This window comes from Ornithodoros turicata, chromosome 7 (assembly GCF_037126465.1).
Source record: "Ornithodoros turicata isolate Travis chromosome 7, ASM3712646v1, whole genome shotgun sequence".
Taxonomy (NCBI): domain Eukaryota; kingdom Metazoa; phylum Arthropoda; class Arachnida; order Ixodida; family Argasidae; genus Ornithodoros; species Ornithodoros turicata.
Window position 1 is genome coordinate 52,027,043 of NC_088207.1, and position 27,995 is coordinate 52,055,037.

General features: G+C 45.5%; 1 protein-coding gene across 2 annotated transcripts; it reads right to left on the reverse strand.

Annotated features, from left to right (window-relative positions):
- Positions 1-4,897: 4,897 nt before the first annotated feature.
- On the reverse strand, positions 4,898-27,989 carry LOC135401505 (AT-rich interactive domain-containing protein 4A-like). 2 transcript variants are annotated; one of them, XM_064633949.1, is made up of 23 exons: positions 27,843-27,989; positions 26,967-27,080; positions 26,817-26,882; positions 26,447-26,540; positions 25,651-25,730; positions 25,366-25,472; positions 25,067-25,285; positions 23,126-23,339; positions 22,271-22,343; positions 21,329-21,524; positions 21,004-21,175; positions 20,727-20,819; positions 18,598-18,780; positions 17,066-17,112; positions 16,703-16,930; positions 15,856-15,934; positions 14,107-14,449; positions 12,370-13,670; positions 11,272-11,556; positions 9,954-10,218; positions 9,258-9,338; positions 8,970-9,104; positions 4,898-7,502 (listed from the first exon to the last, which is right to left on the reverse strand). In XM_064633949.1, exons 1-23 carry the CDS (start codon positions 27,843-27,845, stop codon positions 7,444-7,446), a joined length of 4,437 nt encoding a protein of 1,478 aa, XP_064490019.1. In that variant the 5' UTR covers positions 27,846-27,989; the 3' UTR covers positions 4,898-7,443. The 2 variants fall into 2 exon arrangements, with proteins under 2 accessions (XP_064490019.1, XP_064490018.1); XM_064633948.1 differs by having other exon boundaries at positions 16,703-16,933.
- Positions 27,990-27,995: the final 6 nt, after the last annotated feature.

A 27,995-nucleotide genomic window follows, 5' to 3' on the forward strand; every position in this document is an offset into this window, starting at 1 on the left:
CCATTACAACCAGTGATTTATCCACCACCACCCTACACCCCCTAACACCCCCAAATATTCAGTGACACCCCTTAACTTTTCCACCCGTGTACCCCCTACAGGGGGTGCCATTGCGATTTCAACTTTAGACACATATGTCGGTAATGATATATATTAAGCTGTAATGACCCCCCCCCCCATTTTTTTCTGAATAAACCACCGGTGTGAGCCAATTATTTCCAATAAACACTGTGAATTTGAAGTTTCTACTATTGCATGTGAAAAGCGTGTTCCCTGATTTATGGTGGATTCAGCGGCAAATTCTTAGCAAAATGAGAACATGTATATACAGGCTGCTATTTCTCAATTTTGCACGTTGTAGCCTGCTCGCCGACACAATTTTTTTCTCTCTCTCTCCCTCTCTGTTGTTGCAAAATGCGCTTTTCTTGTATGTATAGGTATACCTTCCATCATGTCCGTATGAGCACTGTTTCTATAGGCTGCAATATTAACAGGATGTCTCCTTTTCTTGTCCGCGAGCACTGTATTCCCATGCCACAGACGCGGACAAGTTGGTGGAGGAGATCCACGAAGACGACAGACATGAGCTTGGGCGGCAAACACATATATAAGACAACAGCTGTCGTCTGTGTTTGCTGTCCCAAGCTCAGGTTGCTGTCTTCGTGGAACAGCAAATAGCCATCGCATATACCCAGTGACGTCACTATAGGTGGGTGCGAGGGGTGCGGTCCGCACCCAAGTGACGCGACCGAAGTGGGTGACACACCGCACCCAGTACGATACCAGTACCGCCACTTCCTCTTTTTCTCTGCGCGCGGTGACATAAAAAAAAATATGAGGAGCCCTCTGCAAACACGTGTTGTTGTTGTTGTTGTCTGCGATATGATAGCGTTACTTATCCTGAAGTTTTCGGGGACTTTTCTTTTTTTTTTTTTTCAAGTTCGGGGGATAAAAATCGGGGGCAATAACCATGTGCTCTAAATTAACGTGAATTCGGATGAAAAAACTTCCAGTAAGCTAAATTTGGGGAGAAATCGGGCCTGTACTGGTTTGATACAAACGGTGATGTACTAATTGCGTTTGCTGTCAAACAAGCTAGTGTGCATCGCTACAGACGTTACAGTGAGGTCCATTTGCTGGTTAAAAACCGGGGTTCACCCTAAAGAGGCCACCTCCAATTCGGGATGCAAATTCGGGGAGGAGTCGGGTTAAACCCCATAACTTCAGGCTCCTGCTTATCCTCTATCGAATGGTATGAAAAGCGATCTTTTATTTGGGGGGGGGGGGGGGGTGACGCCAAGAGCTCCCGCACCTGGTGACGCTTATCCTAGTGGCGCACTGCATATTCCTGATATAAACAGAAATGTACAGAAGCAAAGCAGACGACATGTTGTTCCACAAGTTCGAAGAGTGCCTTCGAGGCGCCAAACATTCCCGTGCAATACAAGGCGTAAAAGTGTAACGAGGACAGAGGCGGGTCTTTTGTTCTTCGTGTAACGGTGTTTTATTCCCCGGAAGCCGTTCGCTCTCGGCTATTACAATTTGTTTCTCTTTCGCCAATTTCAGCAAATGCTACACCCAGCGCCGGTCTTGCTTTCCTTCGTCTGTTCTTTTTTTTTTTTTTTTAAATGAGTGGGTGTCACTGTACAAAACAAAAAGCGTGACGCAGTGCACACAGCATGACAGTCGCCGCAACATCGTCGGTTGTAATGATCCAGAGGGCGTGTACTAGCTAGCTTCGTGTAAGCATGCGGCCGGTTGAATTAAATGAATCCTATAGCTAGAAAACATTTCGTTTGTACTCGCATGTGGGACCCCTACGCATTTCTGTCGGTAAGAAAAAGCAGCCGATCAACAAGAACGTCACCCATGCATGAAAACTTTCTTGTCAATCAATCGTGTTACTGTTCAGCAGGTTAATATTGTACAAGCACTTTAGAAATTAACACGTCCCATATAGTCTCGTCCTAATTTCCAAGAACCATTGATCAAATAACCCCAAAAGTATTATTATTTATTTATTTTTATTTGAGGGTGGAGTTGTGGAGGAAAGGCAGAGGGAAATATGATGGCATTACAGGAGAAGGAGGGGAGTTCAATCCTTCCCCTACGGTAGTCTTGCAAAACTACCCACAACAGGAAGCATGCGAGCATCCCTCAGTAACCTTCATTGGGATGCTCCCTGTATATCACGATAACGGCCAGAACTTGAGAAGTTACCTCATTATAATTCAGTCGAATTTGGAGAGGGGTTGATGTTTGGAGAAGGTGCGGCGAACCTGCTCAGGGGTAGCGGCTCGGTGCATCTAGGGGACAGAGAAAAGGGGAGGGAAAGACGATGGTGGTAGAGGGAGGCGTGTGCAGCTCCTCTTGCTCAGGGATTCGGGCAGTCCCGCAGAATTACCCACCACAGAAAACAGTGCGAGCATCGCTCAGTAGCCTTCATTGGGATGCTCATCAAGAGTGCCATCCCAAACTGAGCCCTTCTGAGCCCTAACTGAGCTCTTCAGCACAGCGCATGGGTATTTGATATATATATATATGCTTCAGCGTATACGAAAAAATAAGTAGGTTATGCACGAAACTTTGTCTCATCACATCGGTAGTCAGTAGTTATTGCAAAGAACGTGCACACCATCATACATTCGTGTATGAATAGAAGAACGGAACAAAAGGCTGTGGACCCAAACAAAATCATTCACAGAACGGATGCCAGGTGACGTGTGACAAGCTTCGGAAGGGTTCCATATCAGGGTACGAAGTTGAGACTTGCGGAGCTATCAAGCTTGAACAAACGTCAGTGTTAACTTCGTAAAAATTATTCGTAGATCAGTGGTGTTCTCCTCCTTCCATATTCATCCGGGAGTGGACACCGTCAGCGGATAGAAAATAGCGAATTAGCTTCCACTCGACATCGCGCATCGAAGTAGCCCGGCGTCTTTTGGCTCAGCTGCTCCATTATCCAGTCTCGGGGTGTATCGGTGACCGTACTGAGAACAGCAGCACCTCGCGTTGCTCCCATATGCTAACCATGGTAACCAATGCAGTGGCGTATCTAGAGCTACCTGCGCCCATGGCAACATGGTTAACATGATGTCCTTGGGGACGCGTTTTCGTGTGGTCCGCACTAGGTTTCACACTAAAACCTCCCTAATGGCGGGTGCTTTAGATCATTTACGAATGTGCCAGGTTGAGCGCCCGACCTGGCACATTCACACCCGACCACATAATGGCGCCCCTGTTCACCTGGCGCCCATGGCACCTGTCCACACCTGCCACACCCTAGATACGCCACTGAACCAATGAGTTCATGATAGTCAATTCGCGAAGGCCGCAAAGCGTGCAGGAGCTCAGATCGCCACGTGCCTTAATTCGATGGTAAGCTTTATATTCTCGGGAACACTCGACAGAGGCACGGTTGACAAACTATATTCTTCCAGTCTCTGTACCATGATCAGCACATCACCGACCAATATCCAAGTGATGGACTCCATTTTGTCTCCGTGCCGTCTGCAACGACAGCTGCGCCACTTGTTGCGGCGCACGTGGTGTATCGTAGCATGCCCACCCAGGCAAAAATCTGGAGTGGGACCACTTCAAAGTGGTTTATTGGACAGGTCCCACTTTCAGTGTGGGACCACTTAGTGACTGGGACCAGTTGAAAGTGGAACCAGCTTCACGATGGTGGGGTGACGCAAAGAGCTCCCGCACCAGGTGACGCGTAGCAACGCCACTGCTTCCAACAATACTTTCTGCTCTGTGGTGTGAAGTTCTAGTCGGTCCTATATGTCTTTTCGCGTGTCAAACGAATCACCAACCACAGGCAACCTCCATGCTGTGTTAGGATCCACAGTGGTCATTGCATGCGCATGACAGAGTATACAACGCAGCTTTACAACAGGACGGGACTTTATGCCAAGTCCGGTCCAGTACCAGCAGTTTCTGTTCTTCTTAAATAAACCTTTTCAGATTCCATACCAAACCGAGACATCCGCTTTTTGTCGATCACCTCCATTCTCCTCCACTGTGCAGCACCATTGTATTACCACGTGTGGCATTACGTAAGCAAATTGTATACGACAGCACGGGGTACCGAACAGCAGCCAATTGCAGTTTATGAGATAAGTAAAAACAGTTTTGTCAGGATACCTATGACAAATTTTATGCAGTGAAGATCACTGTTTTAAGTGCCTCTATCTTCAGCATTTCTCTCTCTTTTACCACTACTCTCACTGCCAACTAATACCTGCAAATTTCCCCAAGCTCTGTTCAGAATCACAGCCGAAAGAACAGCAAGCAGACAAACATGCCAAGCTTGACAAGGCAAACTCACAAAAGTTACAGATAAGCATACTGGTCCAAGACAATGTGCACAACCATGTTCTCAAGCATTACATTGTTGGGTGCTGCACCCTGGTTGAGATACTGGAGCTATATGTGCATTTCAATCAGATTCTTGATGATCATGGGCACTCCAAGAGTTTTGTCCAGTAGGGGGAGGGCGCAATGTTTCGCATTCTGGCAGGATTCTTGAGCCCGCAACTACATTTTGTTTGGCTCAGAAACCCTACGTTTCTGGAAGCCGGGAGAGGGGGGCTTGCTCCCTGGTGACGGCACCCATGTTGATGGTATCATTTCCTTGAGGTGTGGCAGTGGAAGGGACAGCAACACAAAACACATGTAGACAGGTTAGTCAAATTCTATCAGCTCATCAGACATAACACTTTGCCAACGTGTTCCTGGACACCGCAGGAGGAAAATGAGAAGATACTGTTTTTATGCTAGAGATTTCTAGAGAGCCTGGGTTTCTGTTAGTACAAGCTCTTCATAATACGGAAACATTCACATGATTAAACCACTAGGTATCATCACTGAAAGAAAATAGAAAAATGCAATATTTGATTACATCTACATTTATTGTAGGCAACTCTTGAGAGTTAAGGTAGCTTCAAATAAAACGACATACAGTTGCATCCAATGTAGAAATAAATTAAAATGCACAATATATTTAACAGTGGCCATAAAAAGAGACCCCTTTGCAAGATCCACGGAACATGGTATGTACAGCGGGGGCTCGTCAAGTGAAATGCGCTACAATCTTTATACAGAGTATTGTACAAAAGTAAAAGCCACGAACATGAACCAATCTTTTGTACAAATACTGCTTCAAATTCTCGTTGCAACAGGATACATTGTCTTTTTGCACAATGTTGTCCATTGCCATCTCTCTTCCAAATGTCACTGTTCACTAAAACAAAGACAAATGTGTATGTACACGTAAAATATGTCAACAGATTATTGTCAAACATATTGGTCACACTTAACTTGGACATGCTAAAACATGTCAGTACGCTGACTGTTACCATCCTGGCACCGTCCTGTTTGTACAGAGGGTATTTCATACCTACACATGTCACAATCATTACATTCACATTATTCTGTGTGGAAAACCATCAGATCGTTTCACATCAGTTGTGCAATCGTTTAAAAAATGTGGTGGTAGTCGTACCTGAGAGAAATCAAGAAACACATGCAGATATGGTGCAAGATTTCTTACATTGAGCAGCTTACCAGCCAAACAACCTCAAAGTGCAGAGTTGGAAACTTTGACACTGATAGAAACATAATTCGCTACAATAAGGTGTGACGCAGCAAACAGAGCAAGCCTTCACTGTCTGGCCCTTTGCAGAGAAGACCGACTGAGGAAAGCATTTTTTGGAAAGTAGAGGTAACGCGATATCCGTAACGGAAACCCTGAGAATGAGGGACTGTCCTCTCAGACCTGTCCCTCATTCTCAGGGTTTCTGCGACAGATATATGTTGCCATCGGCTTGCCTGCTTTCTCTCCATCCTTTCGGTTAGAATTTTGCACGAATAAAGATAAACTGGAGCATAAATCGAAAGTACGTTTCATGCTGATTCTTGCACAATAACTGCACTGAACAACATGATGTTACTGCCCAAAATTTCACAATGGCAATGAAATGAACCTCATGTGCTCGTTTCATGGTTAACCGTACCCGGTAGAGGAGAAACATGACATGTAACCTTGGTGAATTATGTGGTGATCCTTGTGAGATGCAAGTCTAATGCTTTTAACTTAGGCAGAACAGACCAAAACACGACAACATAATTCACTGTTTGCAACAAATAAAATGCAAGTTTCAAAAAGAGAGAAGCAAATTCGGGAACTAGACTTGATAACATTTCAAAAGAATGCAAGTAACAGTTAAATGTTGCGAACGTGGGTGCCAGGACTCAAAAAAGAAGGAAAAAAAATAATGGTCAGCTTAAACTTGACCTCCACGGACATCATGTTTAAAATAACGAAGGAACAAATGTCGAGCAATTTGAAATACAAATAAGGTGAGAGCGGCTGTTGGACCAGGAAAGCAGACTCACACTATGGAAAGTGCATAAAAGGTCAAATTACAATGTGCCCAGCAAAAAGAAAAAAAAAGAAAAAATCTGACATGAAAAATCTGACATCTAGGGTTGCCACCTAACCAGTATGAACAACGGACCAGCAGGAACGTCCAGTTTTCACTCTACTTCCAAGCAAAGACGTAGACATAAAAATAGTCTTCAAATTCCAACAAGATTTTTTTTTTTCTTGCAGGCGTCGAACACCTGTACCTCTTGAAATTCAATCACACACAGTTATCACGGCTTCCTGTCCTGGAATCAATCGTGCAATCAGACCTGCATGAGGACAAGCTCGAAGCGGTGCTGTACGCGGCAGTGCATTAACGGCATGGGAAGCGTGTCTTTGCAACACGTGCCCTCTAGCCAATTTCATTGTTTGCGCTTCTAATCCATGCTATCATTTAGACACTCCCTTATCACGCCCCCATTTTCTCAACACCTTCCCCGTGTCTCTCACAGTGGAGCAGGTGGCAGCCCTAGCCCTGTGGTTTTCCCCAAAATTAACAAATCACAAGTATGGTACAGTGACTATGGCATATAAATATAGGTATAAAAATTATCTGTATGTCTGTATGCATAAAACAATAAATAAAATTTTAAAACCACTCATCAAAACCACGTTCGGCATGTGACAGGTGAGATGCCTGCTACGACACAACGGGAATCCGACCCCCAAAAAACAGTAGAGGTCCCCACATCGGTCTCTTCCAGCTGCTTGCACATTTGAGGAGGAGAAGAAAAAAAAAAAAAAAAGAGAGCGTTGCGAGAAAAACTGAGAAACATAGCACAGGTGTGCTTTCCATTGAGACTTGTCTGTTGAGCATCTGTTTCTTGCATGCCAAACATTGCTTGTACCATCCTGGTGACTGTGGTCGCAACTGGGATGCTGAGCAACCCCCCTGGTGCCAAATGCAGGCAGGTGAACCAATGATGGTGAACTGTAGCAGCCGCAGCTCCGCGGAGGAAAAGCCACCTCGATGAAGGTAGTGCGAGCGACAAAAAGTAGCCTGCCAGGTGTTAGGAGAAGCAGTGAGCCTCTGGTGTCGAGCAGGAGTCCGGCGCCCCAGGCGTACCACCTGAACAAGGGTGTAAATAACATTCTAAATGAAACAACGTTGAACAACAATGAAACAACGTTCTAAATGAAACAACGTTGAACAACAATGAAACAACATTCTAAATGAAGCTGAAAGACTGATAGAAGGTGTGGACAAAGATACGTTGAAGTCTCTGACATGTTATGTTCTCTTAAATTCTCAACACGGTCACACCAACCAACGCTCCGTTAGGGTTCCACCACATTACCCCCCGCCTGAGATAGCAGTCAGGAACTTGAACTCACGGCAATCGAGAACAAGTCACTTGACATTATAAAAAGTGTGGAGGTCCCACCTCACACTCGAAACGCAGCTTCATCACATGGCACACTGTGTGCCAAACATTGCCACGGATGACGGAGTTGTCGCTTCTGATTAGAAGAGATAGGGAAGGCGTACGCCATTTTGCGTCAATCTGGATACATGATAATAGACCTCTCCCTGTTTGTAAACAAACGACGTCACAGTGTTCGACAGCGCCACCAATTTGGTAGACTTGAATTACGCTCGGAGCTAGGGGGCGAACGAGGTCACACCCGAAAGCCACGGTCTTGGGGGGGGGGGGGGGGGGGGATTACGATGGTCCCTGATGGTCACTGAAAGGGATGCAAACTTCGGTCCTACTTTTCTTTCAGTAGGAGGCAGCGAACAAGTGCCCATTTGTGGAACCCAGCCCTCCCCTTCCGATTTGTTTCAGTTTCAGTCTGTCTACCGACGTCATGATGACGTTTCTCGGGTAGAGACCTGTTGCCACAAAAAGACGTACGCCCCACTCTCTCTTCAAATCAGAACCGATAACCCCGTCAATCGCGGCAATGGTTGGTACTCAGCGTGCTATGCGGTGAAGTTCCGTTTTTATGCAGGACCAGTCTGTAGCTATTATTTGCGCAGCTCAAAACTTTTTGAGAAAACAAAAAGGCTGCATAAATTACTTTACAAGGGCACTGCAAATGCTCAAGCTGTTCAATAAGTGATCTGAATATCAATATGGATACACATTCCTCACTGTAGTATATCTAGAGCCTGAAGTTTTAGGGTTTTACCCGATTCTTCCCCGAATTGAAGGTTGCCTCTTTAGGGTGAAACCCGATTTTTACCATGCAAATTGCCCTCTCTGGGATGTCTGTAGAAATGCACAAACTTACTTGTTTGGCAGAAAAATGCAGTTACATCACCGTTTGTACCAAACCGCAACAGTTAGTTTGAATAACTGAGCCCGATTTCTCCCCGATTTTAGCGTAATGGAAGATTATTCACCCAAATTCGCACGAATTTAGTGCACACGTTTATTTACCCGATTTTTACCCCCCGAATTTAGAAAAAAATATTTCCCGAAAACTTCAGACTCTAAGTATATCATACAATTTGGCAACATTCTGCACTGTGGAACACTTAGGACCGCTGAATCCCTCTCTTAAGTGGAACAGAGTGTAAGAAACGACGTACTGTCTTTCTTTTTGGCCCGCTTGCGCCGCCGGTCGATGAGAGCCACCTCAGCCTTGAGCGCTGTGTACACCTTGCGCAGTTCCGCCATCCGATCTTGGAGCACGTTGATACGTTGTTCAGGCTCCATATCTTCATCTGTAGGACGAAGAGGTAATTTAAACGCGAGACTTTTTTAATTTAAACATTTGTCCAGATGCCCCATGAGCAAAAGTCAGATAGTATCATAATTACCACTTTCGTGACTCTGTGTTTTTAAAGTTCCTGACACGGGAGGCATTATGAACTCACCAAGAGGAGCATCAAAGTGGAACTTGGAAGGCCGCCGTAACCCCATTTCCGTGTTTTCCAGAGATGATCCCAAAAACATGTCTGCAATTACGCACACACTTGTCAGGCACTGGCATTTCCATACAACCTCACCAAACCATCCTTACTAAGATAACAGCACTTGCCCCAACCCAAATATCAGGAGGAACCAGAGGAAGAAGAAAAAAAAACCTATAAAATGCCATGCAACTCATACTGCACCTGCATGCAGTCATATGACAAATATAGCTGCTCTATGCTTTAGTTCATGATTAGAGCCTGAAGTTTTACCCGATTCTTCCCCGAATTTGCACCCCGAATTGAAGGTTGCCTCTTTAGGGTGAAACCCGATTTTTACCTGGCAAATTGCCTTCACTGGGATGTCTGCAGGAATGCATTAATTTACTTGTTTGGCAGAAAAATTCAGTTACATCACCATTTGTACCAAACCACTACAGTTAGTTGACTAACTGAGCCCGATTTCACCCCGAATTTAGCATACTGGAAGTTTTTTCACCCGAATTCGCATGAATTTAGAGCACATATTTATTTACCCATTTTTACCCCCCGAATTTAGAAAAAAATATTTCCCAAAAACTTCAGGCTCTAATTATAGATGAGAATCAAAATGTATGGACAGCGCACGTTTGAGCAATAAACTCGTAGGCAGTTGCTCACCCCTGGCTTTGAGCACGCTTCGGGGCTGCCGCGCCTTCATGCTGGGTTCACAGCGTGTTGGCGTTCGTGGTGCCGTAGATTTCCTGGCCCTCTTGGGCCCCGCTATAGCTGCCTGCACTGGCGAAGTGCTTACACCATCCGTCTGCACTGCTGCCATCTCATCCAGGTCCGGGAGTGCAGCACCGGAAGCCGTGCGTTTCACCCCTGCTTTCAGGGCCTCTGCACTGTCGGTTGTTCTCGAGGAGGAAGAGTCTTCTCCTTCGCCCTGCAGCATTCAAGATATACACAGACGTCAAAATATTTCTTGGAAGCCCAACGGAAACGTAGAGAAACAGCTTAGGGAACTGCAAAGAGAAGTAAACGCTGAGGTGACGAAAGAATAGGGAATAGGGAAATAGGGACGCAGACAAAATCAGGTGACATTAAAGGGACTTATTTTTTCTTTCTCCGTGTTAGTGCCGCGAAGCAACTGTCATTACGCGTGTTGTACAGATGTGGACAGGTGGAGAGAGGAAAGCAGGAAGGAGTGCGGAACAGGGGGCTAGCACGCATCCTGGGCTGACTTCAGGGGGAACTGTGCCGACATTCGTCTCGGAAATCTTCGAAAAACCCAGCACTAAAGGGAGCAGGAACAGTTTTTCTTTCTTGTCTTTGTTTGATAGAACAGGTGTTCTTGAACACATAACCAACGTTTTAAGTTTGGCAAGCAAACAGTACTCTCCCGAGACAATTTAAACAAGGTGCCGAAGTTATCCAAAGCTAAAACAGTGCTGGAGAAAAGTTTACGGAACCGCACGAGCGGTGTATCTTCTCCTCAGTGCAACACCCTGGCGGCGGGCGGAAGTGGGGCCCGTTCAGGGGGGGGGGGGGGGGGAGTGTACCAGGCCGCATGAGTTTTTCAACAGGAGGAACCATTCTCAGCAAAAAATCTGATGGGCTGTTTGGGAGATTTCATATTCCCTTTAAGAGTTTACTGCAACATCTGTGCAGCCAATCCTAGAATAATACATGCTGCGGTACAGTTCACGAAATATATCACAGAGCTGTAGAAAGACTCGCCGGACTCATGTAGAACAGTATGACTTCATCGTAATTAAGCAGCCAGCCTCAAGCGGTCATCGAGACAAAGAAAAAAAAAAAAGTTGCCCAATGGCAATGCTACAGGTCTTATAACCTCTGTTTGCACGCACTTTCTTATTGTCGTCCCTAACCTAGTGGTCACTAACGAAAACGACGAAATCCTTTTCCCGAAACGACCCCGATCTGTAACAGCCTGACTTAGAAACTGATGGCAACAACCCTGAGAGGAAGCACTTGCCTTGAGGTCTGCCAAGCCCTGACTATTCTCTGAGTCTCCTTCAGCAGAAAGGGTGCTCTCAGCATCTAGGAAGGATGCCACTCCTGGAGCGCTGCCTCCGCCGGTGTGCCCACAGCCGCTGCGGTGTGGGGAAGCAGCTTCTGAAGAAGTTCCCTCGCTGTCATCCGGGGTGGTTGGGGGAGTGTTCTCCAAGACAGGCACAGAGAGATCGGCTGCCGAATGCAGGGGACTGGCGGGCACCTTCTCTTCACACAGGAGGAACAAGGCGTCTGCTGACTCTGCTGCCTGCACAGCGACGAAAAAAAAAAAAAATTAATTGGGCAATTAATAATAATAATAATAAAATTAATAAACTTCTGGCAAGTTCATACATAGGCCCTTGTGTTTTCGTTTTTTCTTTTTAGGGGCAAAAATTGAGTTTCTTTTAAAGAGCCACAAAACTGCGTAAAATCGGGTGATATCCACTGAAAAAAAAAAAGTATATTTCTGGGTGAAAGCACTTCTCACATTTCAAATGAACACAACCAACTCTTTGGAACGTGCAGTGCCTAGTTAGTGTTCACCGGTAGTGGCTGAATTTGCACTCTTGGCAAGTTCGTATTCATTGTTTTTCGGGTTTTACCCTACCCCGATGATGTAAATCAGGAGGTAAAAACGGGTTTTACCCTAAAACACAAGGTCCTATTATTCGTGCATATGTTCTTGTGAATGTGAGGCCATCCAACTGGGTTATGTAAAATAACAAAAGATATTTCAAACAATTAGCTTTTAGGATTTCAGTGACTGTTCACCAATACAGGATTTCCGTGTCATTCTTCATAGAAATACACTGCAAAAACAAATGTTGAATATGTGGCACTAGCCCCTACACAAACGCAGTATCCTCACCACCATTCTAATACGTGTATTATGCTTGAGTGTACTCAGATTTTTTAGTTTCTCAGGCAAAACCTTATTAGGTGTACTACATGCCATGCGAAAATCGCATGACCACCTAGTAGTACTGCTCCCCTTCTCACTCTTCACCAACAAAAAACATCACTTGCACACGATGTCATTTCCCTTCTTGATGTCAACGAGAGTGGAACATATACTCACCACAGGCTGTTCCTTAAGGCTGCTCCCCTGTCCACTGCACACTTCGGCTAACGTCGAGAGGAAATCATCCGGCTCCGCGACAGCTTCCACTGCTTCCCGACTGCTTCCTGCTGCATCCTCTCGTCTGCAACCGCGCATCCCCATTTTCCGACGCTTCGAGAACTGCCCCACTTGCGCTCCCGCCAGCTGCCTCCGCTCCACGGTGCTGTGCAACTTCCTGCTCCGCTTCTTCAACCTCTTCTGCCCCGCCACCTCGAGCTTGCTCTTTTTCATCCGAGGACCTTTCTTCTTCTTCACCTTTGGCGTCGGGGTTTCACCCTCTTCCTCGTTGGCTTCTTCTGTCTTCACGGTCACAGCCTCCTCTTTCTTCACCTCCACCGACGTTGTAACGTCTTCGCAGTGAGGGGCAGTTTCGATGTCGTCTGCCTCTGTCGTCTCCAGGGCTTCGAGTGCGGACTCGACTAGCTCTTGCACGGTCTTTGTCATGGGCTCTCCTTCCATCTCGATAATTTCATCAGTCTCCTCGTAGAGCGGTTCTTCGATGATGGGCTCCGTTGCTACTTCTTCGTGCTTCACTTCTACGGGTGGTTCCAACTCAGGAACTGCTTCTTCTTCCTTCGCCGTTACGGCCTCGCCTTGCTCCGTTTTTCTCTCCTCCTCCTCCTCCTCAACCTCGTCTTTGGCGTCCTCGAGTTTACACTCCATCTCAACTTCTGAATTGCTCTCCTGGATCACCTCTTCGCAGATGAGTGGTTCGTCCTTCACTTCTGACTCGTGCAAGAAGTCTGTAGTCTCCAATTCCTCCGTCGCGGAAGCCTGAAGAGAAATGCCGTCTACTGCTTCATCGTTCTGTGCACCTGCTTCCACTACTGAGGGGCTCTTGCTCTGTTCTTCATCATCACCTTTCGTCTCTTCTTCTGCCGATGGAGTTTCGATTATTGTTTCTTCCTTGCTCTGTTCAACCGTGGGTACTGGAGCCTCTGCCGGTGGTTCCTCTACGGTCACTCCTTGTGCCTCGTCTTTCTCAACGTCCAGTTCTTCCGCCGTTGAGCTTTCTTCATAAATGAGCAAGTTGCCAGAAAGACTGTCGTCTTCTTCCTCTTTTTCTTCCTCCATCGTCCGGTCACCTTCGACCTCTTGCTCATCGCCTCGTGTTTCTTCATCTGCCCTGCTGTCTTCTTCCCCATCTGCTGAGCGGGGCCTGGCTTGCCCAGATGCATCCTCATCAATATCTGTGTCTTCATCTTCCTCTTCTTTCTCCTTCTCCTCTTCCTTTGTATCCCGTTCTTCTTGCACCATGTCTACAGTAAAGGTCGAGAGAAAACATGTAGAGATTCGATTGACATCACTCTTTTTACCATGCACTGGTGACGAGGACCAAATTCCTCAAAATCATTAGAGCCTGAAGTTTTAAGGTTTAACCCGGTTCTTCCGCGAATTTGCACCCCAGATTGAAGGTTGCCTCTTTAGGGTGAAACCCGATTTTTAACCAGGAGATTGCCCTCACTGGGATGTCTGTAGGTACGAAACCACTCGTATCAAACCACTACAGTTAGTTTGAGTAACTGAGCCCAATCTCTCCCCCAAATTTAGCATGCTGGAAGTTTTTTCACATGTATTTGAATGAATGCAGTGCCCATGTTTATTTACCCGATTTCCACCCCCTGAATTTAGAAGAAAAAAATTTCCCAAAAACTTCAGGCTCTAAGAATCATGCACCTCCCCAAAGTGCCTCACCTGGCAGTGGAGAAGTCTGATCCCGAGCATCAGCTTGGTCGGTAGAACAGAGACTACTGGCACCGGACTCCCTGTCATCAATGTCTTCCTCTGGCTCTTCCTTGGCTGTTTTTAGGAGCTCTTCTTCCTGGGGCGTAGCGGCTGCCTGTTGGCTGCTCTCGTCTGAATTTCCTCCGCTCTCGTACCCAAGGGCCCCGGACCGGCGCCTGCCACGTGTGCTGCTGGCACTTGTGGGCCGTGGGTGTACACCACCTCGCACTGAACCTGGGGGTCTGCCCCTACGCACTCCACCTCTAGATGCTACAGCTCTTTTGTTGCTTCCTGGAGGTGTGTCCGGCACATCCTGAAATTATGACATTTGAGCAGCTTGTAGGAAATTATGCTCCTGAGGATAGCAACTCTAGCATATATAGTTAGAGCGCTGAGCCTACCTATTGTAATGGTGTACGCAAACATGATTGGCACAGAACGATGACACTCATGGCAGACACAGCAAGTATGCCTGACAGTTCTATGGGGCTATGGACCCTCCCTCTTGACTACAAAGCCAACAAGAAACCACGCATGACGGATAACCTTTTTCTCAAAGCGGATTTGCGGAGTTTGTGATTGGGTTGGGCGCAACTTCACAACCAATGTTGATAGAGTTGCAGCTGAAGCAATGAATGTAAAAGCTTATAATTAGAGGTGTGCCAATATTGAAATTTTATAATATGAATCAAATACAAATACCTGCAAAACTGCCCTCCAAATATTGAACCAAATTTCATATATCACATAGGATAAAGGCTTGTAATAATATTAACTTGCAACAATTAAGCCCAGGAAACTGGCGTGGTCATATTTGTGTGCTGCTGATCCTTAGAACAGTGCCCCAAGACATGTACTTGAAAAAGGTTAATAAGGAATATGTCGTAATGCATTGGCTTAACACAAAGCATGCATGATTACCTGCACATGTACAGTAATCATACCCAACTGCAGAAAGGTCGATATGAACATGTACCAGCTGCCCCACCTCATCCCTCTCGTTGATGTACAGTAAATATCTTTGATACTGAAACAATGAATGTGAGGTACTGTAAACTGTAAAAGGGACCTACATCGCCATTGCAAGTGCTGGTGAAATAGACATGCAGAGTGGAAGTAAAGAGGAATTAAATGAAAGGAAAGAAAAATGACATGACAGGAATGACACATTAAGAATGTGGGATGGTTTACTGATGAACACATCACAGTTCATAGGTTATCACAAAGCTAGAAAGTGCTCTCTTCATGCACCGGCAATGCCCTCCGCATTTGTTGTATGGGCGTGGCCAGCAAGCCATGATGCATGTCTCAGACGCAGCTATGTAGTAGTATGCACTGCCAGCACATTAGGCCCTCATTCAAAGCGACTCCCTTTCACTCATGCTCCAACAAATCATACTCACACACCCTCTCACAAGGCCTCTATAGTAACCACAAAGAGGGTCTACGCTTTCCGAGCCAAACTAGAAGCCACCCATCACAAATTTAAATACGCTGTGCAAGTGCGTCTCTGCGCATGAGAGGAGGCAGCGAGAGGGAAGAGGGAGGGCGCCTCCGTAGCAATGAGGCTTCCCGAGTGGAGTAACCGGGAGAGGAGATATGCTCCGAACGCTCGGTTACTTGCAGAGCGTATTCCAATGATGACGACCCAATACACAACTGGAGTCACATGCTTCAAGAGTAATATCTGATGTTTTTCAAACTTGTTCCCAGGCTCACCTTGTGAATTCGTTTACGCCGGCCAGCCTTGTCTGTGACGTTCTCCACAATGCGGTTCTTGCGTACCCATTCGTCATACCTGGAAGAGAACAGATTTCAAGAAGTCCACACAGATTGAATGATGCGTACAAACACCTTAAGGAGCGATTTCACAGGCTCATGAACAAGCAGCTTTACCAAACTCTGCGCTCTACTCTGTACTAGGACTGCGTGAACAGAGAAATTTTGGTTCAAATTAAACGCGATTCTAACAGAATGCCACATGCGCTGGAGTCGAATTAATTGAATTACAAGATAGCAATATTTGGTTCAACCATCGTGTCCATCAGGTATCTTTAGAGCCTGAAGTTTTAGGGTTTAACCCGATTCTTCCCCGAATTTGCACCCCGAATTGAAGGTTGCCTCTTTAGGGTGAAACCCGATTTTTACCCGGCAAATTGCCCTCACTGGAATGTCTGTAGGAATGCACTAACTTACTTGTTTGGCGGAACAATGCAGTTACATCCTCACTTGTACCGAACCGCTACAATTAGTTTGAATAACTGAGCAAGATTTCTCCCCAAATTTAGCGTACTGGAAGTTTTTTTCAACCGAATTTGCATGAATTTAGTGCGCACGTTTATTTACCCGATTTTTACCCCCCGAATGTAGGAAAAAATATTTTCCGAAAACTTCAGGCTCTAGGTATCTTTCGGTAGCACACTCTGCCTAAGAGCCCTTTTGAGGAAGACAACATATCTAGCAAGAGTCTACTCCACGCCAATCGCCGGCGCGGATCGAAAGCAAACCTATGCTCTTGTGCGAGAGCACGTGCAACAAAGCAGAGGAAATGAAGGGAGCCACTGACCTCATGTTCCACCCAGTATAGTGAACATAGAAACGGCGGTCTGGGCCATCGTCCTCGATGCGGAGCACCTTGGCCTCATACACCTTGAGCTGTCGCCCTCGGCCATACTTGACGCGCACCCTATCTCCAATGGCCACCTCTAACGGTCCCCTCGACCGCGGAGGTAAGCTTTCCCCTTCACTGCTTCCGTCAGCGCCCCCAGCTGTGCTGCTGCTGCCACCGCCGCTGCTGCTGCAACGCAAAACAACACTAGGTCAACGCATTTAGTTTTTTGTACCGAGAAGCCTCACAAAAAGTGCAATATCTACGCTAAAATGCACTTTATTTGGACTTCAAACGCTGTTCGAAACTGTTGACACGTACCTGTCCTCATCTACACGTTCGATGCTTTCGTCCAGCTTTTTCCTCCACTGACAAAATAAAAACGAGTGTTACAAGATAATTTCAATTACATACACGTCAATGTAACAAAGTTCCCATTATCGAAGATTCCATTTCAATTACATTTACAAATGCCATCAATAATAAATGCTGCTGGAAGTACCCCAAATAATGCAATTTATCGTATTATCGACGTTGTGGTGCACATCACTAAAAAATTTGCAAAAAATGCAACTTCAGTGTTGCATTAAACTTTCTGACTGGCCTGGTAGACTTCATTAATAATCTCAAAACAGAAGCCACAGTTACAACAGCAACGATGTACTAACAGGCGACACTACAAAATTGAGACCGTAAAATTATGCAATAAAAGCAGGCATGTGCAAATCGAGATTTTTTATTTCGAATCAAATACAAATTATTAACGAATAACTGAAATAAAATGCTTTCTCCAGGACACGGTTATACGCAGGGATACACAGATACAACTGGGCTGTCTTTGGAAGGGCAGGGTAGATTTTTCTACCTGTAACCTTCCACCACAGCAATGGGCTCTCGGTAGAGAAAACAACTGGTGTTAAGCGTTTTCTTTCTCTACAGGCTCACAAAGGTCCGAAAGCAGGTTCCAAACAGAAGATGTCATGGGTGGTTCACCACTGCTTCTTGCAAAGTATCCTTGCTCCGGTTCAGTGTTCATCTCCTTGGTATTCTGGACATCTTGCACCGGAAGGTTCCGTGCCCATTGCTTTTTGGACGGAGATGTAGCAAACTGACTTAAATCTTGGGTCCAAAAGAGATGCTAACGCGTATGTCTCTCGCATTTTAATATCCACAAATCGAGCTTGCATAGCTTCAGAGCTAGCTACTAACTCCTCATCCATAATGTGGCACGTGGAATGAAACGTAACCGTCACTGGGCACTCTTCAAGTTGTCCTCAATCTTGTACTTGACCCTCTCAGTTTCCTGCTTGCTTAAGTCAGGAATCACTGACCGCGAGAAAGTCGTTCTTGACGGAACGGAATATTGTGGTTCCCCACAGTGCATCAGTTCAAGGAAACCCGGTTCCTCCACCAGTTAGAACGAGTGAAGACACCTTGCTACAAAATGCGCAGTCTTCATAGTGAGTGCTTTCACAGCTTGACGCCTTCTCCTCATAGGAATTACGCAGTCCAGGGTGACGCCTCAGATGATTAAGAAGCGCCGTCGTCGTTTCCGTAGGTGTCTTAGAGTTTCCTGCTTCTAATTTATCGCGATAATCCCGGACTACACTTAGCTGTTTTCACGGTAGAGCTCCGGAAGATTGCTCACTGCCACCTTCCATCATAGTTTAAGACGCACGGACAAAAAGACGCCGTTCCACTTCGAAAGTATTAGAAAAAAAAAAAGGATAGAATAATTTACGAGCACCGCCGTTCGATCGGACCCTCGAAATCAAATTTCGCGTTACCCGAACGAATGTTTGGAAGTTTCGAATATTCGGGCGTGCCTAAATAAAAAAAAAGCAATGCCTCACATTTCGCTTGTTGGTGGTAGTGGGAGGTGGCGTGTCTCGACGTGCACTCCCTCGAGGACGCTCGGTCGAATTATCCGGCTGCTGAGTGCCACCAGGGGCCCCCGAAGATGGCTCGGAACTGCTCCGTCTGGTGGTGGTGCCGCTGCCGCTGTCCGAGCTGTTCTTTTCCCTTGTCCGACGCGCCTGGTAGGAGCATAAGGGACAGTTATTGGTCAACTGTTTGTCCTCAAATTTGAGAGAAAGGATTAGTTATATACATATAGTTATATTAGCTAGAATATAGAGCCTGAAGTTGTCGGGAAATATTTTTACCTACATTCGGGGGGTAAAAATCGGGTAAATAAATATGTGCACTAAATTCATGCAAATTCGGGTGAAAAAACTTCCAGTACGCTAAATTCGGGGGGGAGAAATCGGGCTCAGTTATTCAAACTAACTGAAGTGGTTTGGTAAAAACGGTGATGTAACTGCATTTTTCTGCCAAACATGTAAGTTAGTGCATTCCTACAGACATCCCAGTGAGGGCAATTTGCCGGGTAAAAATTGGGTGTCACCCTAAAGAGGCAACCTTCAATTCGGGGTGCAAATTCGGGGAAGAATCGGGTAAAACCCTAAAACTTCAGGCTCTATATATATTCCATTCTCGTTGACATCAAGAAGGGAGACGACATCGTGTGCAAGTGATGTTTTTTTTGTTCTTGTCAGCAGAACTTGACAAATGAAGCCTCGAAGTTCGTACGGGAAAAACACAAATCGTTTCTACGAGAGCTCAACGGTCGTGCTCACATCCAATCTGAGAATGGCACTCTAGTGGATCCTTTTCACCCAATATTCACCGAGTAAAAAAAAAAAAAAAGAAAGAAACATCGAATGTAATGTGGCACACACCGGTTGTGCATATCCATACCCAGCACTGGCAAATGCAACCTTCGCAGCTGGAATAAAATATAACGAAGTTTTCCTGCAATGTCCGATGTGTCATATTTGAGTCTGAACAGGCCTATAACTAGGGCCAGAAGTTTTCAGGAATTTTTTTTTCTAAATTCAAGTTGTAAGAATCAGGAGTTACACTTCAACATGTAGATTCGTGCAAATTTAGGTTGAAAAACAGCATGTAGCAATGTCCGGCAATGGCAATCGGGTTTTATTCAAATAATAAAATCACAACACATAGGAGTGTAGAAAGAGTAAGCATCATGCGCTCATCATGAAGCAAACGTTGTGTATCGACTAGTCTACGGAGTAAACATTGAGCACTATAACAGAGTCATTTGCTCCTATCATATCCAAAAAACAAAAGGCCCATACGAAGTATTATATCGTACATTCCGCTACCTTCTCCTTTACCGTCTGACGTACAGTAATGTCGAAGATTGTCGGTTGACCTGCTTTCTCGGTCGCCGCTTTTTCGCTGGTTGCTTTCATTTTGGCATGGCGCTGTGACGTGTAATTCATTGAAACTCAGAAAGAGTAAATAAAACCTGAAACCTGTGTTCCTTGACCGGTATGGCGGTCTGTGGCCCCCATGCGGCACATATTGACTCTGCCGTGCATTCAAAGGGGTTAGCTGCAATCAACTCCTTTGAGACACAGTCTGTGGCTCCCCCGTCCAACTTCTTGCATGAACGATCATCATCGGTTTCGTCGTACAGGTAAAAATCGGATTTTTCTCGAATGTTTATGATGTTGTTCGGGGGTAGATAGGGGATAGGTCGGGTTTAACCCGAAGTGGCAAATGCTGCATTCAGAAGGTAAATTCGGGGAGTATTTGGGTTAAACCCGAAAACTTCTGGCCCTACCTATAACTGTGTGCACGTGATATCGCATCTTCAACATAACAGTATCATCCAAGGTTGCATCACGACCATTCCCATTTTACTATGTTTTAACAGGACGTGCGGTGACTTCAAGTAAAAATTAATGCAGTAAACATTTTTTTAAAATATGGCTAAAGTGAAGGTATGTCACCTTGCAGTTAAAAAAAGTCACGCTACATTTGCACAAATACAACAATCAATAACATTGCATAAGCATTCAAAATCTTGAACTTTTGCACACCTCAAGGACATAACTGACACACGTATCACTACATTCGGGCTGGAATACATAGTGCCGAAACACTGACTGACCTTGGTGTCATCCGCTGCTCTCAGAGATCCCCGACCAGTCTCCTCCTTCGCGGTTGGTGTCGATTCCTCCTCTTTCACAACAACCTCTTTCCTCTAACATAGAAGCAAATTAATATAAATTAATACGCCAATAAATAAAAAAATGTTACGGAGTGCTTGCCCTTTCCACACGTGTCAATTAATATATAAGAAGGCAATAAAGATAATGAAATAAGAAGACAATTTTTTTATGGCATTTATTGGAACTTTGCGTCTCCAGCCCAAAACGTGTCCTTACCTCTTTGGCAGGCGGGGGTGCAAAGAGGGCGAGTCCCCGGTCCTGGTTCCGCGTGAGCACCCGATGGTGCCGGGGGGAACGTCCCGAGCCCCTGCATGAGATGCCACCCCGGGGGTGGGACTCCATCGTGCAGCCCAGCTTGCGATAGAAGTCTTCAAAGCTCTGCAGGTATCTGTCAAACAATCGTTCCTCATTTTTCGTGCCCACAAAAGTGCCACTCGTGAATAATGTGCAAAAGGTGCAAATCATGATTTCCTCAACGCGCAGTATTCAAACAACATCATGTGCTGTTTCTTATACAGACATCTTAGGAGGAAAGACTCACTTCTTGTAAGAGTTCCTCAACAGGTGTGCATTGCCCTGATTGGCAGGGGGAGGTAAGCCCAGCCGGGTATAGACACGACGCCATTGGCTCTGGTTGGAGACCCTGTTCCCTCCTCCGAGTTGTCCGACCAATCTAAACAGCCGATACAGGTTCAGGTCTTGGCCGTTGATCGCGGGGCCCTTGTTAATCGGGGTCCCTGAAATAGCAGACACAATGCCGATACAGCACATACAACAATTGTCAGACCAATCAAAACAGCTGATACAGGTACAGGTCCTAGACAATTCATTACGTAGCCACTGTTAATCAAGGCCCCTAAAACAGCTGATCATGATCAAGATCATGATTAGAGCCTGAAGTTAGAGTCTAACCCAATTCTTCCCCAAATTTGCACCCCGAATTGAAGGTTGCCTCTTTAGGGTGAAACCAGATTTTTACCCGGCAAAATGTCCTCACTGAGACGTCTGTAGGAAAGCACACTAACTTGTTTGGCAGCAAATGCAGTTACATCACCATGTGTACCAAACCAGTACAGTTTGAGTTACTGAGCTGAATTTATCCCCGAATTTAGCGTACTGGAAGTTTTTCCACCCAAGTTCGCACGAATTTAGAGCACAAGTTTATTTACCCGATTTTTACCCCCGAATTTAGGAAAAAATATTTCCCGAAAACTTCAGGCTGTAATCACGATCCACCAATGTCACGGGAGGAAGTGCATAGATACATGCCAATGTGTGTGTCATTCAGACAGTGACTGACGATCGCTACGATATCACGTCAGCTTGTCACTGTCCGGGGACTGTGTAAGAAAAATTCACGAGATCGATTTTGATGGGATTTGGATCTAGCACCTTTCTGGCAGCAACTATCAGCGAAAACTCGGGGCAGCAGGGCACAAAACAACTCGTATCCTTGCGTATCAAGGCCGAAAATAGGACCTACCACGTTCATCCATAAACTTGTACAGCTGTGCTACAAAACGGTCTTTCTCCTCGCTAGGTTCGTCATCAGAGACCTGCGCAGTAATGATAAGATAAGACATTTCATGTGAGTTATTACTCAAAGAATGCGGCATGCCAGCACAAATCAGCTTGCACTAAGAAAAAGGCGCAGAAAGATGATGAATACAGAGTCTTAGCTCTCAGTGCATATACTGTAAAGGCTTTGTGACACATTGATGTTGGTGGTTAGTCGCAATAATTAATCATTGAGTAATTGTACTTTTAGGTGACATGGTTAACAGAAGCGTATACAAAGAGGCGAGTCAAGTCCTGTAGATCACGTAAACAAAATACAGAAACCGACACTGAAGATTTTTGTTTAAGTTTAATTTGTACAAGCTTTCGCGTGGAGGTCCACGCTTCCTCAGGTACAAAGTGAAGTGGTGACACGCATAAGTATATATATATAGTATAGACATATACACGACTAAACACAATGTTGTACAAAGAACTCCTTTCCCCTTCCCTTTCTTTGTACAGCATTGTGTTTAGTCGTGTATGTAGTCCATACTATATATACTTATGCGTGTCACCACTTCACTTTGTACCTGAGGAAGCGTGGACCTCCACGCGAAAGCTTGTACAAATTAAACTTAAAACAAAAATCTTCACTGTCGGTTTCTGTGACATGATTAACAAAAATAAAGTTTACAGACACACACAAAATGAAACACATAGAAGGTTGAGCGCACTGCCGTAATAACTTTCAGGGGGAGCACTACAGGCACCACAACAAGTTTCCACTGTGAATCAAAATGTGGCAAGTTAACCCAACGCTTGCACCGAGATTCCTCACATCATCAGCGCCGTCTTCATCGTCGTCGTCATCCTCGTCCTTAACGGTGACATCTCCTCGCAGGAGCATTTGGGCATCCCAGTGGGCAGGCAGTTCCCCTTTCTCGAGGTACGTCTGTGCCCTCTCCAGCGCAACCTTCTGGGTACTGTTCTCCACACGCTGGGGTACACTGTCGCGGCTGTACTGTCGTAGATGTCTCTTGGGCACCTGGTAACTGTCGAGTCAACGACAGCAATAAATATACAGTTCGCCAACCAATTTTTTGGACGTGGTTGATTATCTGGACACTGTGATGGGACGGTCACAGACCCCGTAGAGTTAAACGGGCACGAAAGTGCAAAGATTATAAAGTGAAAGAGATATACCTTGACAACAACACGGAAAGAACAGGAATCATCTGTTGCATCATTGGTGATATATACAGTGAATCTCATTTATAATGAACTCGATGGTCATGCGAAAATTGTTCGTTATATCCAGAAGTTCGTTATAAATGGAGTCTCCTTACATTGGGTTAAATATTGATGGTCATTCGTGATGTGTTCATTATAACCAGAAATTCATTACAAGTGGGGCTGTTATAACCGAGATTTACTGTATGAGTGAAAGAACCCGTAATTTATGCTTCCCTTCTCTCTCTCAAAGAAACTACAATGTCCACTTTTCCTCTCCCTGCCTTCTCGAGAAGGCTTGACAATGCGGAGTGCGCTCTTATTGGTCTCCGCAAACAATTTCTCCAGTCACCGCAGGAGATCTTTTGAGGAGACCTATCTAAGGCCTCTCTGCATTGTCAGGCTTCCTGAGAAGGGAGGGAGAGGAAAACTGGACACTGAAGTTTCTTTCACAAAATAAATCACAAATGACACAACAGATGAGTCCTGTTCCTTTTGTATTGGTGTTAAGGTAACAGCATCTTTGATTTCGCGAAGAGAAATCTTTGCACGGTAGTTGCCCCCCTATAATTAGAGCCTGAAGTTTTGGTGAAACATTTTTGTCTAAATTCGGGGGGTAAAAAGCGGGTAAACAAACATGCGCCCTAAATTCATGCAAATTTGGGTGAAAAAAACTTCCAGTATGCTAAATTTGGGGAGACATCTGGCTCAGTTACTCAAACTAACTGTACTGGTGTGGTACAAACGGTGATGTAGCTGCATTTGCTGCCAAACAAGTTTGTGTGCGTTCCTACAGGCGTCTCAGTGAGGACATTTTGCCGGGTAAAAATCAGGTTTCACCCTAAAGAGGCAACCTTCAATTCGGGGAAGAATCGGGTTAAACCCTAAAACTTCAGGCTCTACCTATAATTAGGGGGTGACATTTTCGGGTTAAATGCCTTTCTCAGATTCGGGGGGTAAAAATCGGGCACTATTTTTAAATCTGTAATTCGGGGTGAAATCAGGCGATAATTGTGCCTTCGGGTGTTATCGGGTGTTTGTTTCTCCTCTTGTCTATTAAGTCCTTTCCTAATCTCTCTCTCCCTTTTTTTTTTTGCGGGATTGTGACCTTCCAGCGGTAATCCCCGAAGGCATAGACAGTGTTCACACACATGGGTGTATTGCTGGGAACGTAAGTGACCCATTCTTACATGTGTTACACGTGGCAAACTTTGTTCATCTTCAGAGGAAACATCACTTGAGGATTTCATAGTGACTGGAATTCGGGGAGAAATCGGGTTTAACCCGAATTGGTCGGAGGTGAGTGGGGGGAAATAACCGGACGGAATCGGGTTTAACCCGAAAAAGTCACTCCCTACCTATAATGTGTAACAGATCATAAAGATCTAACACTTTATTAAAACTAAGAATGTACCTGCGCAGCAAGGACATTAAAAATCTAAACGAAACTTTCAGCTTTCTGCTTCCTATAAAGGAGAAAGAGCTCACTGTTTGCGCATGCCTGCAATGCGCTATCTGCTTGGACAGTGTACGCTGAAGCGTTACTCACTATTTTCCATCTCTGAAGGAGCGAACGAGGCACTCGTCCCTGTTGGTCAGGATTCCTTCCTGTCCCGGGCTAACCACTAATGCCGGAAGCCAGCTGTCCTTCTTGCGTCGGTCCCCTTCCAAGCAGACCACTCGTCCCACTGTGGCGAGGGGCCAACTGGAAGACCCACCACGGCCGCGCTGCGGAGGCGCGGATTCCTCCTCGCTGCTGTCCTCTTCACTGCACGTTAAAGTGTAACCAGATTAAAAGGAATCGGTCCCAGAACGGATGTACACAATGTCGCGTTTACAAATACTCACAGCGGAAGGCTAGCGGCAGCGGCAGAGCGTCGCTTGCGCTTGGCCTTGCTGCCCATGACCGGTGTCCCAAAATGTTCCGGGTTGGTCAGTGGCAGCTGATCCAGAGTCTGCACAGGTGGCTCCCGTTAGACAATTAAAAACAACAAAAACAATTCAAAACAAAACAATTAAATTAACAAACAAACAGCAATTAAGACAACAACAACAAACAAGACAATTAGAAACAATTAAAAGTGCTTGCATGCCACAAAAAAGTGTGTTAAGGCCTTGCAGCTTCGTCCTCACCTCACTTTCTGCAAAGTGACGACCGCTCTTGAGACAGAGAGACGTTCTACGGAGCGTGGTTTCGTCTCCATCGTCGAACACTGCAGGAAAGATGTGAGCCATGATCGTACGTAAGGTTGGTTTCGAAGTGCGGGTGTTTTTTTTTTTAGCTGACGAGGACCCCGGTAGCTAAGTTCCATGGTTGTCACACACCACACACGCAATTTAATGCAAGACATAATAGGGTTATCAGTATCAAATACCATATTAATAATGCATGGTGAGGAGCAGTGATGGCCACTAACTACTTCTACGTTAGTTTAACTATAACTACTTCGCGATGGAGTAGTTTAACTAGTAGTTCAACTATTTTTCAGGGGAGGTAGTTAGAACTACTTCTATAACTACTGCAATGTATTTTAACTACACTGCTAACTACTGAGCATTGTCCATCAACACCAATCCCATTCTATAGTGTTCTTGGACACCTAAATATGAATCACAAGCAGCGATAAAAGTGAAGATTTAGTACACATGCACGGCACAATTGTTCAGCACCTCCGTTCTCATCAGACAACTAGCTCAAGGTAAAAGTCGGAAGCACAACTGTGCCGTAAAGTTTGCGGCAAAATCGGAAGTAGTTGGCGCCTGCAGTAACCTAACTACCGTAGTTAACTAGTCGAAATAGTAGTTTAACTAGTAGTTGCACACTACATTTCTGCAAGTAGTTGATAACTACTTTTTAACTACAATCAGGTAGTTTAACTACATGTAGTTAACTACTGGCCATCACTGGTGAGGAGGATTAAGTACTAACCAACAGTGTACTGGCTGTAATCCAACAGTTTCCCAATGACAGCCTCTAAGAACTGGCTCTTGTCTGGATGCTTGGCTTCCACATGAGCCCCAATCTGTAGTCCAGAAGCAAATATGTTAAAAAGCCCTGGTTCAATGCAAACGATGTGCAATGAAGCAATGAAGTTCACAGAAGCTTCAAGTTAATAAAGTGACACCTGTTGTCGTTCATGAAGTTGCATTTGTAAAGTGCGTCAAAAAATGAAGCAGCAAAAATGTGTAAGCTACAAAGAACTGGGACGGGCTAAGATATTGCAACAGGGTGGTCGACACATCTGCCTTAAGAGGGAGAGAGAGTGCTACTACCACTACATAGAAGTGTTTCAACTCACCTTCAGGTCTCCACGAATGTGGTCATCAGGCACTAGGTGAGTGCCCTGGTTGTTTTTGAAGGTTACCTGCAGATGCAGACAGCAGCAAAAGTTAGGTGATGGCACGGGACACAAAGACTCATTGTCATGGGATAACACTATGGTACGTACCCTGCATTTTACCATGCGCTGTACCTTCTTTATCTTGGCTTCACAGAATGCTCCCCGGTACTTGGCGCTAACGTCAGTGCCCACCGTCAGGTACAGGGGCTCCTCCGCGGATGCCTGAAAGATAGAACAAAATTAGCATGTACAGTGTCCTTCTAGCTGAGTGCATGTATACTAAGCTTTCACTCTGTGTTGAAACTATACGTGGCGGTATACTGTGGTCAGACAGACAAGAGATAAATACGTGTACTGTTATGTAAGCAGACACTAATGTTTTAGTGACAACACAGAAATTGGGTATAAACATGGAATTCGACAACGTAAACAAATAACGTGTTGCTTCGGGGCAACCCAAACCAGAGGCCGAGCGATTCGTCAAGGACTAGCTATGAGAGACTTCGCTAAGGTCACGTAGCGATCGCCAAGGGTAGACCTCCAAAACAGTCGACGTCGACAGCTGAAGTTCAGCATCATAAAGATGCAAATTTCATGCTCTCTATCGTGCATGCGTTTCAGCAGGTGCACGGCCTATTACACAGAACAGTGGTGAAGTGACACTTTGTAGGGACCCACACAAGCATCTTGGTCGTAAAGCTCCCAAGGAGCCTTCGACGGCAAGACCCCGGACTACGTGACCCAGAAAATAACTTTTCCTGTCAGCCATCTGATTCCTCGAGGCTACGTGACGAGAAGGCTCCATTCGATGTCGCGCATCAATGCTGTCCAAAAGACTGACGAGTACGTACTAGCAGAAAAACACAACATCACAGCATCAAAACAACGTTAGGCCTAGAGCAACATAACAAGCCAGCGTATGTTATGTGGATGCGGTAAGACCATCCCGCTCGCACAAGTAACGGGAAAAAAAGTAACGCTTACCATTACACAAATTTGGTTCTGGCAGCCGCAATGCCCTTTCACTTGTACTATGTGACAGGAAGTGCGGTGAAAATCACGAATTATCTAGGAATATTTCGCGGTTTGCGACTTCTGCAGCTTCAAGCATCACAGCCGCACAGCCGCTCATCAACA

Bases quoted from the DNA above. Each gene is read 5' to 3' on its own strand.
- LOC135401505 (XM_064633948.1), bottom strand. The intron at 25,286-25,365 runs GTGAGTATTTGT...TTTAACGTGCAG, and splicing joins GCTGCCGCTAGCCTTCCGCT to TGAAGAGGACAGCAGCGAGG. The intron at 23,340-25,066 runs GTGAGTAACGCT...TTGACTCGACAG, and splicing joins TCCTTCAGAGATGGAAAATA to TTACCAGGTGCCCAAGAGAC.